This window comes from Podarcis pityusensis, assembly GCF_964106645.2.
Source record: "Podarcis pityusensis genome assembly, chromosome: 17".
Taxonomy (NCBI): domain Eukaryota; kingdom Metazoa; phylum Chordata; class Lepidosauria; order Squamata; family Lacertidae; genus Podarcis; species Podarcis pityusensis.
In genome coordinates this window covers 39,437,308-39,454,914 of record NC_138042.1, presented here as the reverse complement: position 1 = coordinate 39,454,914, position 17,607 = coordinate 39,437,308, and the positions used below count along the sequence as shown (strand labels likewise).

The window sequence follows — 17,607 nt, the reverse complement described above, 5'->3', positions numbered from 1 at the left end:
TTGTATTTTTCAGTACAGCTTTTTGGTTCCTGAAATTCATTCTGTGCGGATAGAATATAATGACTAGAATTCTAGAGGATGTGTTGCTAGTGTGTGAAAACAGTCAAGATCCAAGGATCTGCTGGCATGCACCACCAGTTGGTGGAGACATCAGGCACCATCCTGGCACCTGAGCTTCTTCCCTTGGTTGCAAGTGGCCAATTGCAAGGTGCACAATGTGCCTGGCGAATTTCCAGCGCTGGTCATAGTAGATAGCTTAATGAAGAGGCCAACCCAGTGTGCATTGGCCATGAAGAAGGCAGATTCCATACTAGGGATCCTTGGGAAATGAATTGAAAAATGTAACTGCCAATATCATAATGCCATTATACAAATCTATGGTGTGAACAGATAGCTCAGTTGGTAGAGCATGAGACTCTTCATCTCAAGGCTGTGGGTTCAAGACCCATATTGGGTGAAAGATTCCTGTATTATAGGGGGTTGGACTAGATGACCCTCATGGTCCCTTCCAACTCTACAATCCTATGATTCTGTGAATGCATTTGGAGTACTGTATACAGTTCTGGTCACCTCAAGAAGGATATTGCAAAGTTGAGAAAGGTTCAGAAAAGGGCAACCAAAACGATCAAGCGGGTGACCTATTAAAGAAAGGTTGCAGGATTTGGAACTTGTTAGTTTACATAAAGGGACGCGGGTGGCGCTGTGGGTTAAACCACAGAGCCTAGGACTTGCCGATAAGAAGGTCAGCGGTTCGAATCCCATGATGGGGTGAGCTCCCGTTGTTCGGTCCCTGCTCCTGCCAACCTAGCAGTTCGAAAGCACGTCAAAGTGCAAATAGATAAATAGGTACCACTCCGGCGGGAAGGTAAATGGCGTTTCCGTGCGCTGCTCTGGTTCGCCAGAAGCGGCTTAGTCATGCTGGCCATGTGACCCGGAAGCTGTACGCCGGCTCCCTCGGCCAATAAAGCGAGATGAGTGGCGCAACCCCAGAGTCGGCCACGACTGGACCTAATGGTCAGGGGTCCCTTTACCTTTTACTGTTCTCACAGTGGCCAAACAGCTGTCCAGAGCAGCGCACAAACCAGAGCAGCGCACAGAAACACCATTTACCTTCCTGCCGGAGCGGTACCTATTTATCTACTTGCACTCTGACGTGCTTTCGAACTGCTAGGCTGGCAGGAGCTGGGACCGAGCAACGGGAGCTCACCCCGTCGCGGGGATTCGAATCACTGACCTTCTGATTGGCAAGCCCTAGGCTCTTTGGTTTAACCCACAGCGCCACCCGCGTCCCGTGAGAACAGTATGCTGGACTATATGGGCCATTGGCCACATTCTTACTTGAGGAGGAAGTGCACAGGAATTAGTTTATATTCTGCCTTTCTCTCACCTTGGGACCCAAGGCAGCTGACATGTGGTTCCCAGACCATCATCTATCCAGGCACCAACCATACCTTGACCTGCTCAACTTCAGTAAGGTGGTGGTTTCTTGGTCTTCAGACCACACTTTAGAAGTGTGTGTCCCTAGGAGGGTGTTGCCAGGGTGGTGAGGGGTCTGGGAACCATGTCCTCTGAGGAAGTGGAGGGGCAACATCCCTAGGCCTCCACCATCTATTTTATGGAAAGTGGTCATGTGATCAGCCTGCTCTCAAGGCAGCTTGCAGTTGAGTTCAGTAGACAACTATTGAATCTAACTGTGTCCATCACACCCTCAATTAATCCTGTTGTAAGGAAAATGCAGGTTATTAGGAGATTTGATAGCTGAGAAAGAAAGTGCAGGTGATAGAGGCGGTTCTTCCTCTCCCCAATGGTTTGATGCTTTTTATTGATGTATATAATTTTGCTAGGGTTGGAATGGCAGAGAATGTGGTGATGATGATGATGATGATGATGATGATGATAATTTATTATTTATACCCCACCCATCTGGCTGGGCTTCCCCAGCCACTCTGGGCGGCTTCCAAAAAAACATTAAAATACTGTAATACATCAAACATTAAAAGCTTCCCTAAACAGGGCTGCCTTCAGATGTCTTCTGAAAGTCTGGTAGTTGTTGTTCTCTTTGACATCTGGTGGGAGGGCGTTCCACAGGGAGGGCGCCACTACAGAGAAGGCCCTCTGCCTGGTTCCCTGTAACTTGGCTTCTCGCAGTGAGGAAACCGCCAGAAGGCCCTTGGCGCTGGACCTCCGTGTCCAGGTAGAATGATGGGGGTGGAGACGCTCCTTCAGATATACTGGACCGAGGCCGTTTAGGGCTTTAAAGGTCAGCACCAACACTTTGAATTGTGCTCGGAAACGTGATGTGCCATGACTGGACTTGGGTTTGTCACGAACTGGTTGCATGGCATTGGCAAGGCACTTTCTCCCTACCTCGGTTCCACAATCATAGTAGCAATGACCAACATCATAGAGATATTTTGAGGCCAAACACAACAAGGGTTGAAGGGTCATGTATAAATTATTCAAGGAGCTGGTGGCTAAGTTTTAAAGCCCTGAACCCGAAAAAGCCACCTTTTATCACACAAACCTGTCCAAACACTACATTTATCTACAACGCCCTGCTCCTATCAACGTCCCCACTCTCCCAAACTTGACAAGGGCTGACTGGGGAGAGTGCTATGGTGGTTGTGGCACCACTTATGCGAAATGCCCCTCCTAGCCTGTCCCCAAATGTTGCATCTTTTCTGCGTCAGGCAGAGACCCTCCTCTTTGTCCAGGCTTTGCAATAGGGTTGTGTGCAGGTGTTAGTGGCTGTGTTGTTCTGTTGAATTCTGTTTATTTGTCTTGCCTTGCTCTTTTCGATTTTTAAAAATTCATTTTTATTTGCTCCTTTTCCCTTTTAACATGTGGGCTGCCTGAGGTGTTTTGCACTGTAGGTAGCCTACAAATATGTTTAACAGCAAAATAATGAAGGACTTTGAGATCAGAGATGTGAGCTGTGGACATCATGATTTGTAACCTGACTTCGGGGGTGATTCTGTTGACAGGCGTAAGGGGCCCTGTGATTGTTACTGATGAGTTGCTTTCCCCCACCCCAAAGCAACTTATGGAAACAAACTTTAAAACCATGTACTGTATATTATCAAAAGACTCAGGAGAAAGGAAACTGAATGAATCTGTAAGCTGCGTAGTGCAGTGGTTTCCAATCCCAAACCTTTTCTCCCTCATGGACCCCTTTAAAATTGCTGGTGGTCTTGACAGATCACTTGCTGATCTTTCTGCCTGTTATAGAAGTTGCAATATGCTGTGCTCGGTGCTCTGTGATTTTTAACTGTGTTTTCATTGCTTCTTGTCTTATTCAGTGGTACCTCAGGTTACGAACTTAATTGGTTCCGGAGGTCCGTTCTTCACCTGAAACTGTTCTTAACCTGAGGTACCACTTTAGCTAATGGGGCCTCCCGCTGCTGCTGCGCCGCCGCACGATTTATGTTCTCATCCTGAGGTAAAGTTCTTAACCCAAGGTACTACTTCTGGGTTAGCAGAGTCTGTAACCCAAGGTGTTTGTAACCCGAGATACCGCTGTATTGAATTCAAACTGCAATACAATAAAATGCAACAGAAGTAAACGAAGCAAGAAAAAATACAGTAAAAATCAATATGAATGTTGAGTGCTGACATGCCACAGACCACCCAACTGATGCTCACAAACCACTGGTGGGTCATGGACCACAATTTGGGAAGCCCTGGCATAGTGCATCCCTTATTTTTAAGGCGATGGTGTTGGGGAAGAGGCACAGTCTATGGACAGCTCAGAGTGCCCCTGAGATAACTTCTTTACATCTCCATTTTCTTTTTAGGGAGTCTTGAAGATGGGCTCCGTCTAACAAGCGACGAGGAAGCAAGAAACTGCTGGATTGGGTCAATTGCGATGGAGAAGACCACTGAGGAGATGGTGGAATTATGGCTGCTGTCCTGTGGCTTACCGTACACCAAGCATCCCCACCAGATCCGCAGTGCGCAGTGTTCAGAAGTGAAAAGGCTTGTTGAAGGTTATTAGGCCTGCTCCTCTTGTGTAGCCATTTTGAAGTTTGCAACCTCTGTCCCTCGTGAAAAGGAGGAACGATGACTTTTTATAGTTTCTGTTTGCTTCTCTTTGCGTTTACTTGGAATACCTCTGCCTATGCCTATGGACCGAATCAAAGGGCACAGAAGAAAGGAGACATTATTCTTGGGGGGCTGTTCCCCATTCATTTTGGAGTGGCTGCTAAACACCAGGATCTGAAATCTAGACCAGAATCCGTTGAATGCATAAGGTGAGCCCAAGCGAAAATGTGTTAACAGTCACTCACTCCCAAAGCCTGCTACCCACCAAGTTCAAACTAAGTGCTGTATTGCTAAGTAGTAAAGCCTTGTTCTGTTGTTATTTAAGTGGCCCAGCTTTCCAAGGCTGCAATCCTAATATACATTTAATAAATGAATGCTTTTTAGTTTCTGCCCAGGAACTGTTGGAATCGACCCTTAGAGGGAGCCTCCATAAAAATAACAACTTGGTAGCCAGTGGCTACGATTAGGGTGTTGGCTTCTGCTGAGGCTCTCCAGCAAGACTCCAGCAAGACTGATGTGAAAAAAAGGAAAGATTGCAGCCTACGAAAGAGGCATGGGGGACATAAGACTATAAATAGAATTATTATTTCCCTGCTTCCCATCCCTACCAGGCTTTGTGAACAACCAGAACGGTGTCTGGTAAGTTTGCATGCCCTGAAATGAAGTTTTACAGTTGATCTGTAGCTCTTAGGGAAAAAAGTGAATGTACATTTCAGTAGCTAGAGCAGGCTCCCAAACTCTGTTGCAATTCTTGTCCCTGCAAATGTGTAGGTGAAAGTTTCTTTACCATAGCTGTCAAGCGTCCCTTATTTGGCGGGACAGTCCCTTATCCCAGCACTGTGTCCTGCTGCTGTCCCTTATTGATGATGTCCCTTAAATTTCCCGGGTTTCAAAGGAAGCAGCTCCTCTCCCTCCCTCCCTGCCGGCCAGGGAGGAGGGAGGCTCCAACTGTGTTGCTTGGCTGTGCTGCTTACCCAATAAGGAGTCTAAGAACGACTGGGGGGGTGGAGCTTGCATGCCTTGTGCTGATCAAATCGGCTGCGTTGCCTGGGGACTCGCCTTTGCTCAGCGCTTCCCAGCGGAGAGGTGACAGTGGTTTTCCTTGAGGCTTCGTTTGGCTGCTGGCTGGGCTTTCTGCCTTTGGCTCGGAGGGGCTCAGAAGTTGAACATACCTGTGCTCGGAAAATCCCTTATTTTGGCTGCTGATCCCTTATTTTTGAGGCTGCTGGTCCCTTATTTTCAAATCTGTAAGTTGACAGCTATGTTCTTTACCCAGCACTGATATAGCACAGTGGTGGGCAAAGAAACTACAGATCAGCTGTGAAACTTCATTTCAGGGCATGCAAACGTATCAGACAAATACATAACCACCTCCTCCTTTGCTCCCACAGTAGGCAAAATTGGAGCAAAGTGCATTGGGAGCACTGAGGGAGGGTGGAGGAGGTTAAAACTACCTTGCTATTACTGGCCTGACTCCGAGAGCTCTCCACAGATGTGGGTGCTATTGCCCTGCATTCTGTTAGTGACTCGTGGAGGTCAGCAATTGGAGTGCTTGAAGCCGATTGGTTTTAGAACCATCACAAAAGTTCTAAATGCAAATAATTGTTCGGATTGACTAGGGGTCCAGGTGGCTAGGATAACTCCTAATGGGAATAATAATAGTTTTCCAGCCTACCTTTTGGAACCTACTTCCCCCAAATGACTAGAACCATGGCAGTGCAGTGCCTGCCCTCCCCCGGCATGTGCTATCCCTAAGAACAGGCATCCCCAAACTCGGCCCTCCAGCTGTTTCGGGACTACAACTCCCATCATCCCTAGCTAACAGGACCAGTGGTCAAGGATGATGGGAATTGTAGTCCCAAAACAGCTGGAGGGCCGAGTTTGGGGATGTCTGCCTAAGAAGCAGTTCCAGAAGGATACCTTGGTCAATAGGTATTTTTAAAAAATTGAGAGGTCCAGAAGAATCAACAACGTTACACATATCGCCTGTCACTATCAGAATTAATCTTGGTCGGTTTCAGCATGTATGAAATGGCCAGTTGTTCTGCAGTTTTGAGTTTACTTCTTTGATGGAAAGATAGACTTTGGCCATGCTCCTTAGTTTACTCAGACACTTGTTCTTCACTCTTTTCCCCGCCTTCAAGCCAGTTGTCATTATTTTAATTTCCCCCCTCTTTTTCGTAGGTATAATTTTCGTGGTTTCCGTTGGCTTCAGGCCATGATCTTTGCCATTGAGGAAATTAATAACAGCCCAACGCTTCTTCCCAACATGACTCTTGGATACAGCATATTTGATACCTGCAACACGGTCTCCAAAGCCCTGGAAGCCACGCTGAGTTTTGTGGCCCAAAACAAGATAGACTCTCTGAATCTGGATGAGTTCTGCAATTGCTCAGAGCACATTCCCTCCACAATCGCAGTGGTGGGAGCAACTGGTTCTGGGATCTCTACTGCCGTGGCCAATCTTCTGGGTCTCTTTTACATACCTCAGGTACTGAATATATGCTACTCTTTTCCCGAATGTGGAATGTGTGTGTGTAGCATGGGGGCTTTTCAGCTCATTAACACCAAAGAGCATTCAAAATCCAAACTAAAAGCAGATAAAACAAATCACAGCCAGCAAGACTAAAGTACACAAAAGACTGGCAGAATAAAACTTGAACGTAATTTGTCGGCTACCTAAGTCCTGTCTCCATGTTGGCCATTTGTAATTGGGTTCTGCAGAGTTCTGTCTTTTCATGCTGGTTAGCATCTACTTGAAGCTGCTGGAGGCTATTGGCTGAATTCTGCTGTCAACAGTATGCTGATGACAAGAAGTTGTACCTCTCCTTTCCATCTTAAGACAGGGAAGCAATCTTATCTATTCACTTAAGATATTTCTTAACCACCCTTCATCAGAAGTTTCCAGGGTGGTGTATAACAAACCAGGGAAACAATTTGCACAATATATATATAGTCTCTCTCTCTCTCTCTCTCTCTCTCTCTCTCTCTCTCTGTGTGTGTGTGTGCATGTGTATGTGTGTGCGTCCCTAAAGGAGTCACAAATTAAAAGGAAGTCTAAAACACAAGGGAAATGAAGAATCAATTCTGACTAAAATTCCATCTAAAAGGATTTAATCTGGCACTGGAGAGACTGGATAATTGGCAGAATATATACAGTGGTACCTCAGGTTACAGACGCTTCAGGTTACAGACTCCGCTAACCCAGAAATCGTACCTCGGGTTAAGAACTTTGTTTCAGGATGAGAACAGAAATTGCGCAATGGCGGCGCAGCGGTAGCGGGAGGCCCCATTAGCTAAAGTGGTGCTTCAGGTTAAGAACAGTTTCAGGTTAAGAACAGACCTCTAGAACAAATTAAGTACGTAACCAGAGGTACCACTGTACAGTGGTACCTCGGGTTAAGAACTTAATTCGTTCCGGAGGTCTGTTCTTAACCTGAAACTGTTCTTAACCTGAGGTACCACTTGGGAATTATGGGATCAGAACTACCTAAACAGTATAGAAATTTATTTATGTATGCGACCACAGCTGCAAGAATGTTATTTGCCCAAAATGAAAGGAAGAGGACGAGAGAAGAATGGTTACAGAAACTAAGAGAGTATGCAGAAATGGCAAAACTTACCAGAAGAATAAGAAATCAAGATAACAAACTTTTTAGAAAGGAATGGAAATAGTCTATTGAGTATTTACAAACAAACTGTAAACGGATCAAGATATTGGCAGGATTATTGTAAAAACTTGCAGTTTCAAAAATATATATGAGAATAGATAAATAAAGGAATAAGTTAAGATAATTTGGAGTATGCAGGAAAGGTCGAAAATAAATGTAAAGAATTGCAGAAAGGGGGAAGGGAGTCGAAGTCAGAAATGTTAAAATTATGGTTGAATCATTATTGTAATGTATATAAATGAAAACTATAAATAGAATTATATGTAAAAAAGGAGAAACTAATCCAGAGAACGCAGAAAATGCTTTGGTCAGTGGAAGTGCAGGCCTAGTGATAGGGATAGTTTGTTTTGGGTTAGGTAGCACTCTACATTTAAAAAATCAGGTTTGTAGATTGGGGGGGTCTGAGGTTGCTTATATAATGTCAGGCTGGGTGTACACCAGACGTTTAAAGGACATGAATTCCCCCAGAGAATTCTGGGAGCTGTAGTTTGTTAAGGGTGCTGGAAACTGTAGTGCTCTGAGGGGTGAGCTACAGTTCCTAGGATTCTTTGTGCAAAGCCATGTGCTTTAAATCTATGGTATAGATTTGCTTTCAGATGGTAGTGGTGACCAGAAGTATCTTAAACTGGTGTGCCAACTAGTGTCTGTTCCTAGTCATGGTTGCACGTGGCTTCAGAAACTGGATTACTGTGAAGCACTCTGAGGGGGGCTGCCTTCGAAGAGTATTTGGACATCTGGTTCAAACTGCAGCTATCAGAATTGTAACGAGCTTTCCAATTCCTTTATACCAATCTCACTGGCTGCTTGTTTCATTTATGGGCCTAATTCAAGAGGCTGGTCATCATCTTTAAAGCAGTGGCGTAGCGTCAACTGCCGGCGCTTGGGGTGGGCAGACATGCCCTGGGCGGGGGGCCGCCAGCCCAGCCCTTGCCACCGACACTGCCAGAGCAATCCCACCCCCACCGCAGCAAAGCAGGGCTGTGCTGAGTCACCTCCTTTAAAGCATATATAAAGGTAAAGGGATCCCTGACCATTAGGTCCAGTCGTGGCCGACTCTGGGGTTGTGCACTCATCTCACTCTATAGGCCGAGGAAGTCGGCGTTTGTCCGCAGACAGCTTCTGGGTCATGTGACCAGCAGGACTAAGCCGCTTCTGGCGAACCAGAGCAGTGCACGGAAACGCCGTTTACCTTCCTGCCAGAGCGGTACCTATTTATCTACTTGCACTTTGACGTGCTTTCGAACTGCTAGGTTGGCAGGAGCTGGGACCAAGCAACGGGAGCTCACTGCGTCATGGGGATTCGAACCGCCGACCTTCTGATCGGCAAGTCCTAGGCTCTGTGGTTTAACCCACAGCGCCACCCACGTCCCTTACTTAAAGCATATATACATATATACATATTAATACACACACACATACACGTACATACACAAACATATACTGTATATATAAACACATATACATATATATATAGATATATATTGTGCTGGGGTTGCAGCTGGGGTGTTGTGATTAGCTGGTGCATCTGTTAATAGCTTGTATTTGCTTGTTTTAATCGGCTTCGTTATATGGAAGTTTCAGTATGAGGCAACCAACAAATATGAGGATTATCTCCCACCACGTATTCTGCTCCATCCACTGTGATCAGCAGGAGTATCTTCTGTATATATCCTCCCACCATCTGGGCACAGTTGGTAGAAAAAAGGAACAAGGTCTTCTCTCATAAGCTGTAGCATTCCATGCCGTGCAGTTTTTATCTCCCGCCCCCGGCCTATTTGAAGAATTTTGTTTGTCCTTAGGCAAGCCTCTGCCTGATTCCCTGCCTTCACCTTTCTCTTGCATTTTAGTCTCATTCGGGTTCATGATATTTTTTCTGTGTGTTTTCTTCAGTATGCTGCAAATCTCTTGGGTGCTCCACTGGAGTAGAAAAATATAAAGCTTTAAAGTTAATTGGTCTGTTTATAAAATGTTTACAGTCCTAGTGTCACATATGCTATAATTTATTGTAGCATAAAATGAACGTAGTTGGTTCAAGGACAGCCCCGCATAGACCCTGTTGCAGTAATCAAGCCTGAAGGTTATGAGAGCGTGGATTACTATTGCAAGGTTTCTCTGTTCCAAAGACGAGACACAGTGTTCAGAGCAGACATAGCATTCAGGTGTTTAGTAATTTAGAAGTATAGAGAGTCTGTGATGTTGAAGTTGCGTGTCGAGGTCCCCAGGGCCACCCCAATAACTCACACATCACACAGAAATTTTGTTTAAGGTTTTTGGCATAATTTTGGCCACAACTTTATTAAAATACAAATTTGTGAGTGGTTGCTTAGGCATTGGTTGCGACTATCTGCCCCCACCATGGGGGACAGACTGACATTCCGCACAATGCGAAAGTCAGAATAGGGGAATATCCTTGGGGGTAGCGTCGGAGCAGGGAACCTGCCCTCAGCCCTCCCCAAATGCAACCAGGAGCTCATTGCTATGGCCCGAGCCCCCTTGACAGAGTGGACAAGCAATAGTTAGCCCCCGATTCCTTTAACGGAATCCCTTGCAGCAGCAGCATTAGAGGGGCAGGCACAGCCAATCCATGCCCCTCAACCAACCAAACCATAAACCAATGCCTAACCGCAACCTTACAAGTTGTGACGATTTGCTACGTAGTAGGCAAAAACCAAATGGCCCCAGCCAATCAGCTGGACAGATGGACAAAATTCCTACCGGGCCCCTGCCCCAAGAGCAGACGACCCCATGACAGGCATAGCAAGGTCAAAGCGAACAACCCTAATTCTAGGAAGGGGGGGGACAGGCAATCCGATGCACGGGCGAAAAGAGGAAGCCCTAGCCTCGTGCAAGGAGTTTTAGCATTTCTGGCTGTCAGTCAACAAATGGCAACATTAACTTCTTCCCAACAACAAGGGAAGCCCCAATCGCATCAGTGGCCAACGGTCAATTAGCCCGCCCCCACCGCAACACGTGCTCTCCATGAAGGAGAACATGCTTTAGCAGTGGAAACTACGTCTCATTTGGAATCAGAGGGTTGCTTTGAACACCAGCACCCCAAAGCCCTCTTTTGTGCATTCACAAAAGGACTCTGTCCCACTGGTCCTGTCCCACCGGTATATGTGTGCAATATGCAGGGATATATGCAAGAAGGAAACCTAAGTGTGAGCTTCCACGTGATGGGAAACCCCTGCAATCAGGAATGCCTCCCCATTTACTGAAAGCATTTGATCCGTATTTAGAAGCTCAATTTGGAATTTATGGGTCTTCCAGCTTTGTCTTTGTTTGTAATGCTGGATCTCTTGGATGTGGCTTCCTGTCTGTGGGAGATACTAGTGCCAGCTTCTGCTGCTAGGAGAAAGATTAAAAATAATATATGTATAAGACCCAGCATAGGGTTCTTTTCTATTTACTCATCCCCCAGCTAACTCATTAGCAGTGGAGGCCGTGAAGGGCATATAATTTACTTGGCTCGCATAGATAAGGAGGGCAGAGAACTGGACATGATTAGGAGGAAAGTTTATTCTCCATCAGCTTTGGCTTTCCAAATTGCCAATTATCAAGCCATTATGGGAAGATACCAGTTGTTTTTATGGAAGCATATCTCATCTTTTTTCATGGAAGCGTATGTCACTCCCAGATGAGAAGCAGTTGGATAAGGTTCCGCAGACGGAAGCATTTAGACTGACCAAGCAGCAAATGAATACTGCTTGCCATCCAGCAGATTGCACAGGGAGGGAATATTGCTTCGTTTGCCTTTCTGAGAAAGCATGCATGACTTCTACCAAACGAGACAGAGAAGGCATGTGTGGAAGGTCATTCTCTCTCTTTCTCTTCCCCCTCACGCCCCCCATTTTGAGGGTTGCAAGTTGTTTAGTACTCCAAATGTCAGCCCTTTGGAGAAAGTCTTGAAGGAAACTTTCAGCACTGGATTTCTAGGAACACTTGCATCTCTCGTTCTTTGAGAGGCAGTGTCAAGCAGGTTTTAGGTCAAGTAGATTGTTTAAGTCACCAAAGGGGAACCAGCAGCATTTGTTCCCAGTTCCAGAAGTTGAAGGCAAGTTTCATGAACAGATCAGTACAGACAGTGGACTCAAGAAGTGATTCTCAATATTGATTAAAAAGCGGGAGGGAGTCGTTGCCCCCACCCTGTGAATTCTAATGTGTGCTAAAGGCTGGTAAAGGTAAAGAGACCCCTGACCGTTCAGTCCAGTCGCGAACGACTCTGTGGTTGCGCGCTCATCTCGCTCTATAGGCTGAGGGAGCCGGTGTTTGTCCGCAGACAGCTTCCGGGTCATGTGGCCAGCATGACTAAGCCACTTCTGGCAAACCAGAGCAGCGCACAGAAATGCCTTCCCACCTATTTATCTACTTGCACTTTGACGTGCTTTTGAACTGCTAGGTTGGCAGGAGCAGGGACCGAGCAACGGGAGCTCACCCCATTGCGGGGATTCGAACCGCCAACCTTCTGATCGGCAAGGCTCAGTGGTTTAGACCACAGCACTACCTGCGTCCCATGCAAAAGACTGGTAGCTGCATCAAATGGTAAGGCATCCTACATTAACCAGTTGATGAGCTGTTCAGCTGCATTAGCAAGGTGTGCTCTTGCATTTTAGAACCTCATGGCTGGAGTTGTCTTTTAAGGAACAGCTAGCTTGTATTTCCCAGTTTTCAGATTTTTTCCCAAAATTCTAACGTAAGTGTCTATATTTTGAAAGAAAGAAAATTGCTGTTTGCTGATAGCTTCTTCTCAGTGTATTCTATCAGAAAAAATAAATAAATCCAAGGGTGTATTCTTGCTTCCAAGCCATAATAATAGGATGCTATAAATTCAAACCCAGAATGGTCAGATTACTACATTTTGTTTGTGGATTCATTGTTGTTGCAGTTATTGAGAACTATAGCCATATTTCTAAAGTGTGTGTTGAGGGAGCTGAGTGAGTTTCACACATAAATGCCAATGATATGAGACATCAGAAGATCAGCAGTTTAATATCTGTGTTATTTAAAACTCTCAGGTAGATGCCGCCTGGACATGGTAATTTGTTACTACAGTGGCACCTCAGGTTACATACGCTTCAGGTTACAGACTCCGCTAACCCAGAAATAGTGCTTCAGGTTAAGAACTTTGCTTCAGGATGAGAACAGAAATTGTGCTCCAGTGGCACGGCAGCAGCAGGAGGCCCCATTAGCTAAAGTGGTGCTTCAGGTTAAGAACAACTTCAGGTTAAGTACGGACCTCCGGAACAAATTAAGTACTTAACCCGAGGTACCACTGTATTTGACTGTCAGTAAGGCCACCCGTACTGACATCCCCGTGACGAATCCCCACGACGACATCCACCCTTTCGAATCCCCGCAACGGGGTGAGCTCCCGTTGCTCGGTCCCTGCTCCTGCCAACCTAGCAGTTTGAAAGCACGTCAAAGTGCAAGTAGATAAATAGGTACCACTCCAGCGGGAAGGTAAACGACATTTCCGTATGCTGCTCTGGTTCGCCAGAAGTGGCTTAGTCATGCTGGCCACATGACCTGGAAGCTGTACGCCGGCTCCTTCGGCCAATAAAGCGAGATGAGCGCCGCAACCCCAGAGTCGGTCATGACTGGACCTAATGGTCAGGGGTGCCTTTACCTTTACTTTTAAGGCCACCCTAGAATGTTGTTTCCTGTCATTACTATTTGTCTTTGGACTCCATGCAAAAAGTCAATTCAGGCATGGTGTGCTTTGCATTTTCACAGTGAAGACACGCACAAATAATTTCTTCAGGGTTTTTTCCCCCTTTCCCTTTTGTTGTCCTGCTTTTGTGCACCTTTAATTCCCTTTATAGTCCTGGGTGTAATTATGTAGGACAACTTTCACACAATTAACATATGAACGGGGTTAATGAGGGGAGGGGAGCCAGACTGAGTGAGGGAAGAGGGGTTAATCAGAGTAGGATGAGATAGAGTACAGAACTAGGCCCCATCTGCACCATTCATTTAAAGCAGTATCATACCACTTTAAATAGTCATGGCTTACGTCAAAGAATTCTGGGAAATGCAGTTTGTTAAGGGTGCTGAGAGTTGCTAGGAGACTCCTATTCCCCTCACAGAGCTGCAATTCCTGGAGTTCTCTGAGAACAGGAATTAAGAATTAAACTACACTCAGAAATGACCCATTTGTGGTCCCTGTGTGCTACACAATCTTGTTTAGCACCCTAATTAAAACCTGCCCCTGTCAACTTCACATCTGCTGGTTGTATGTGCTCCACTTCAAAGTCGTTGCGCACCCCAATTTTTATGCTCTCTTCCACCTATAACCAGTGACCACATTCATTTCTGTCCATTGCAGCACCTCTGCATGTGCAACTACATTGATAATACATTTAGAGCCTATGCAATGCACAATTTACAGCACATGACTTTCCCAAAGAGAATCCTGGGAACTGTAGTTTGTTGAGGGTATTGGGGGTTGTGAGTCTGGGGGAAAACTACAGTTCCCATGATTATCTGGGGGAAAGCATGAGCTTTAAATTTCTGTTGGATGCACTTCAAACATATGGTGAGGACCTGCCTAGTAGCCTAGATTATTTTATTTTATTTATTTAATGAATTTATAGACCACCCTAAAACTGGAGATCTCAGGGTGGTATCCTGATCAGTCCTTGGTTTCCTCCCTTTCGTTTCTGTCAAGAGTAAAGGAGGAGAGGAGGCAAAGTGTAACTTTTTCCCCCATGAGGAAAGGAGAAGGATTCTATGTGATTCATTTCTGTCCATTTTTCCATCTTATTGTCAGACTTCTTAATTATACAGTCTCAGCTGCCTATAAACTCTAATTCCAGCTTCCCACTGAGAATTCAATTTCAAGCATACGTTGGGGGGAATAAATAGTTACGCCCAACCTTTTTGTCTATGTAATTCTGGGTATTTTGCACCTTAGTAGATGGAGCATGAGACAAAGTTTGAGGTAACCAGGTGGAAAGACAGGCTATAACACCTTCAGAACGTTTTAAATGTTTGTGTTTGGGACATCGCTTTCCTCATACACCATAAGAATTCCAAGATGACAAGAGCAAAGGAAACCTTTGCTGACTTGCTGCTTTTACTCGGCTTGCTTAACTGCTTTTTCGCTGTCCCCTCTCGCAGGTTAGCTATGCTTCATCCAGCCGTCTGCTGAGCAACAGGAATGAGTACAAATCTTTCCTGCGTACCATACCCAACGACGAACACCAGGCCACCGCCATGGCAGACATTGTCGAATACTTCCGCTGGAACTGGGTGGGCACCATTGCGGCAGATGACAATTACGGACGGCCAGGAATCGAAAAGTTCAGGGAAGAGACCGAGGAGAGAAACATCTGCATTGACTTCAGTGAGCTCATCGCACAGTACTTGCCTGAGGACCAGATCCAGCAGGTGGTGAAAGTCATTGAGAATTCCACAGCGAAGGTGATAGTCGTTTTCTCAAGTGGGCCAGATCTGGAACCGCTGATCAAAGAGATTGTCACGCGTAACATCACTGGCAGGATTTGGCTGGCCAGTGAAGCCTGGGCCAGCAGTTCGCTGATAGCTATGCCAGAGTTCTTCCATGTCATGGGTGGCACCATCGGATTTGCTCTGAAGGCAGGGCAGATCCCTGGCTTCCGCAACTTTCTGCGGAAGGTGAATCCGAGGAAATCTGTGAACAATGGATTTATCAAAGAGTTTTGGGAGGAGACTTTTAACTGCTACCTGGCAGATGGCAACAAAAATTATCCAGGTTCTGCTTCTTTCCAGAAGAGCCGTGAAGAAGGCACTGGAGTTGGGAATGGCACAAGTGCCTTCCGCGCCCCCTGTACTGGGCACGAAAATATCACCAGTGTGGAGACTCCCTACATGGATTATACTCACCTGCGGATATCTTACAATGTATACTTGGCCGTATACTCCATTGCCCATGCTTTGCAGGATATATACACTTGCACCCCTGGGAAAGGACTGTTCACCAATGGGTCATGTGCTGACATCAAGAAAGTGGAAGCATGGCAGGTAAATTTTTTCGCCGCAGTTACAGAATTGCTGTACGCTGTGTTTACAAGACACAAAATTGAACACCATATATGCATTGTTAGAGGTCTTCTTCAGTGCTTTTAGCAAGAGCCTAACCATGGGAGGTGTGGCGTGTTGGGTGATACATTCCCCTCTGGTTTCACAGACCCTACCAATAAGCCAGTGTATCTCAAACCTGGGTCTCCAGGTTGTTGGGCTACAACCCCCATCATCCGTGGCACTGGTTCTGCTAGCTAGGGATGATTGGAGTTGTAGTCAAATAACAGCTGGACACCCAAGTTTGAGAAACACTAATAGGCTATGCTTGGCAATACCCTCCCCTGTTTTTGTTGTCAGAGGACACATAGGAGCCATCATGGAATATATCGGCATGCAGGAAGAGGAGACTCTCTTCAGGGGTTAGGGCAGAGGAGGACATGGCAGGGAGCCAAATCGTTTAGCTCACTGGTCTTCAGCTGTTGAGTCACAGCTTGAACCAAGGTAGGTTGCAACAGGAGCACCACCACCATGCAAATATTTGGTAAAAGATAAAGAAATGGGTCCCAAAATGCATGTTTGGGTTAAAAGTGGGTCCTGGGTCTGGAAAGGCTGAAGATGCTTGCTCTAGCTCACATTTTGAGTCAGTTCTACTATCTTTCTCCCTCTCTGCTACATTGGTTTGTTTAGTGATCCATCCATCCATCCACTTTCACCCACCCAACTTCTTCATTCTGTTATTCTTCTCCACTTACTCTTTCAGGTTTCATGCACTGCTCCTTTTTATGTCCTTCAAAAAGCTTTCCTATTCCTTCTCTTCTCTTCTCTCTGTTTCTTCAGTGTCTCAGAAGCTCCCTAAATCTCTGGTTCAGCACGTTAGGGCTAAACCTTCGCAGGAAGGATTCACCCAAGAAGAAGATCTGGTATAGTGTGGCAGATGAGCGCTGCCTCTCCAGCGTTGCCATGTGGATTATTCATTCTGCCATGCCTCCATCTCTTCTGCTCTCTCCCACCCACTGAAAAAGGAGGTGGGGTGGTAGCTCAGCAATTTGAATGTGGGGGTGCTCTAGGGCTTGTAGATATCAGATGAGCTCAAGAATCATATACAGTGGTACCTTGGTTTGCATACGTCTTGGTTTGCATACGTTTTGAATTACAAACATGTCAAACCCGGAAGTGCATGTCCCGGTTTGCAACCTTTTTTTGGATTACGAACAAATTTTTTGGGGAGGCCCCATTGGCGAAAGCACGCCTTGGGTTACAGTCTGTTTTGGTTTACAAACGGACCTCCAGAACAGATTATGGTTGTAAACCAAGGTACCACTGTATATTTCTTTTAAAATTCCCCATGTGTGTGGGACACATACACTTTCATTTTTGTTCTTCCTCTCTGCTGTCTCTAAGGGAAGGTTTTTATGTCTGTGCATCATAATGAGTACTGCATCCCACCCCCTTGATAGGGTGAGCTGCACCTGAATTTTAGAGGCATTGTGTTATTATAGGATTGAGGGGGTTGGTTTGGATGCCGGTTTGGTCCCCTCCAGGCCTGTGGTATTATATCTGTAGGGTGGGATCCTGTAGTAGAAGGAACTGCTGAAGTGGTCAAACCAGTCTCTTAGTTACCATATTTTTTGCTCTATAAGACGCACCAGACCATAAGACGCACCTAGTTTTTGGAGGAGGAAAAGAAGAAAAAATATATTCTGAATCTCAGAAGCCAGAACAGCAAGAGGGATCGCTGTGCAGTGAAAGCAGCGATCCCTCTTGCTGTTCTGGCTTCTGGGATAGCTGCACAGCCTGCATTCGCCCCATAAGACGCACACACATTTCCCCTTACTTTTTAGGAGGGAAAAAGTGAGTCTTATAGAGCAAAAAATACGGTAAGTTAATGGCTGTT

The 17,607-nt window shown here is 45.8% G+C and overlaps 1 protein-coding gene across 4 annotated transcripts in view; it reads left to right on the top strand.

Annotated features, from left to right (window-relative positions):
- CASR (calcium sensing receptor) overlaps positions 1–17,607 on the top strand; it is a 49,417-nt gene that overhangs the window by 11,105 nt on the left and 20,705 nt on the right. For 2 of the 4 annotated variants that reach the window (XM_080987100.1, XM_080987101.1), the window contains exons 2-4: positions 3,795–4,250; positions 6,226–6,532; positions 14,832–15,713. In XM_080987100.1, the coding sequence (XP_080843226.1) occupies positions 4,060–4,250; positions 6,226–6,532; positions 14,832–15,713 (1,380 nt within the window). In that variant the 5' untranslated portion in view covers positions 3,795–4,059. Of the gene's footprint in view, positions 1–3,794; positions 4,251–6,225; positions 6,533–14,204; positions 14,248–14,831; positions 15,714–17,607 lie in introns of those variants that run through there. The other 2 variants (XM_080987103.1, XM_080987102.1) reach the window with 2 other exon arrangements.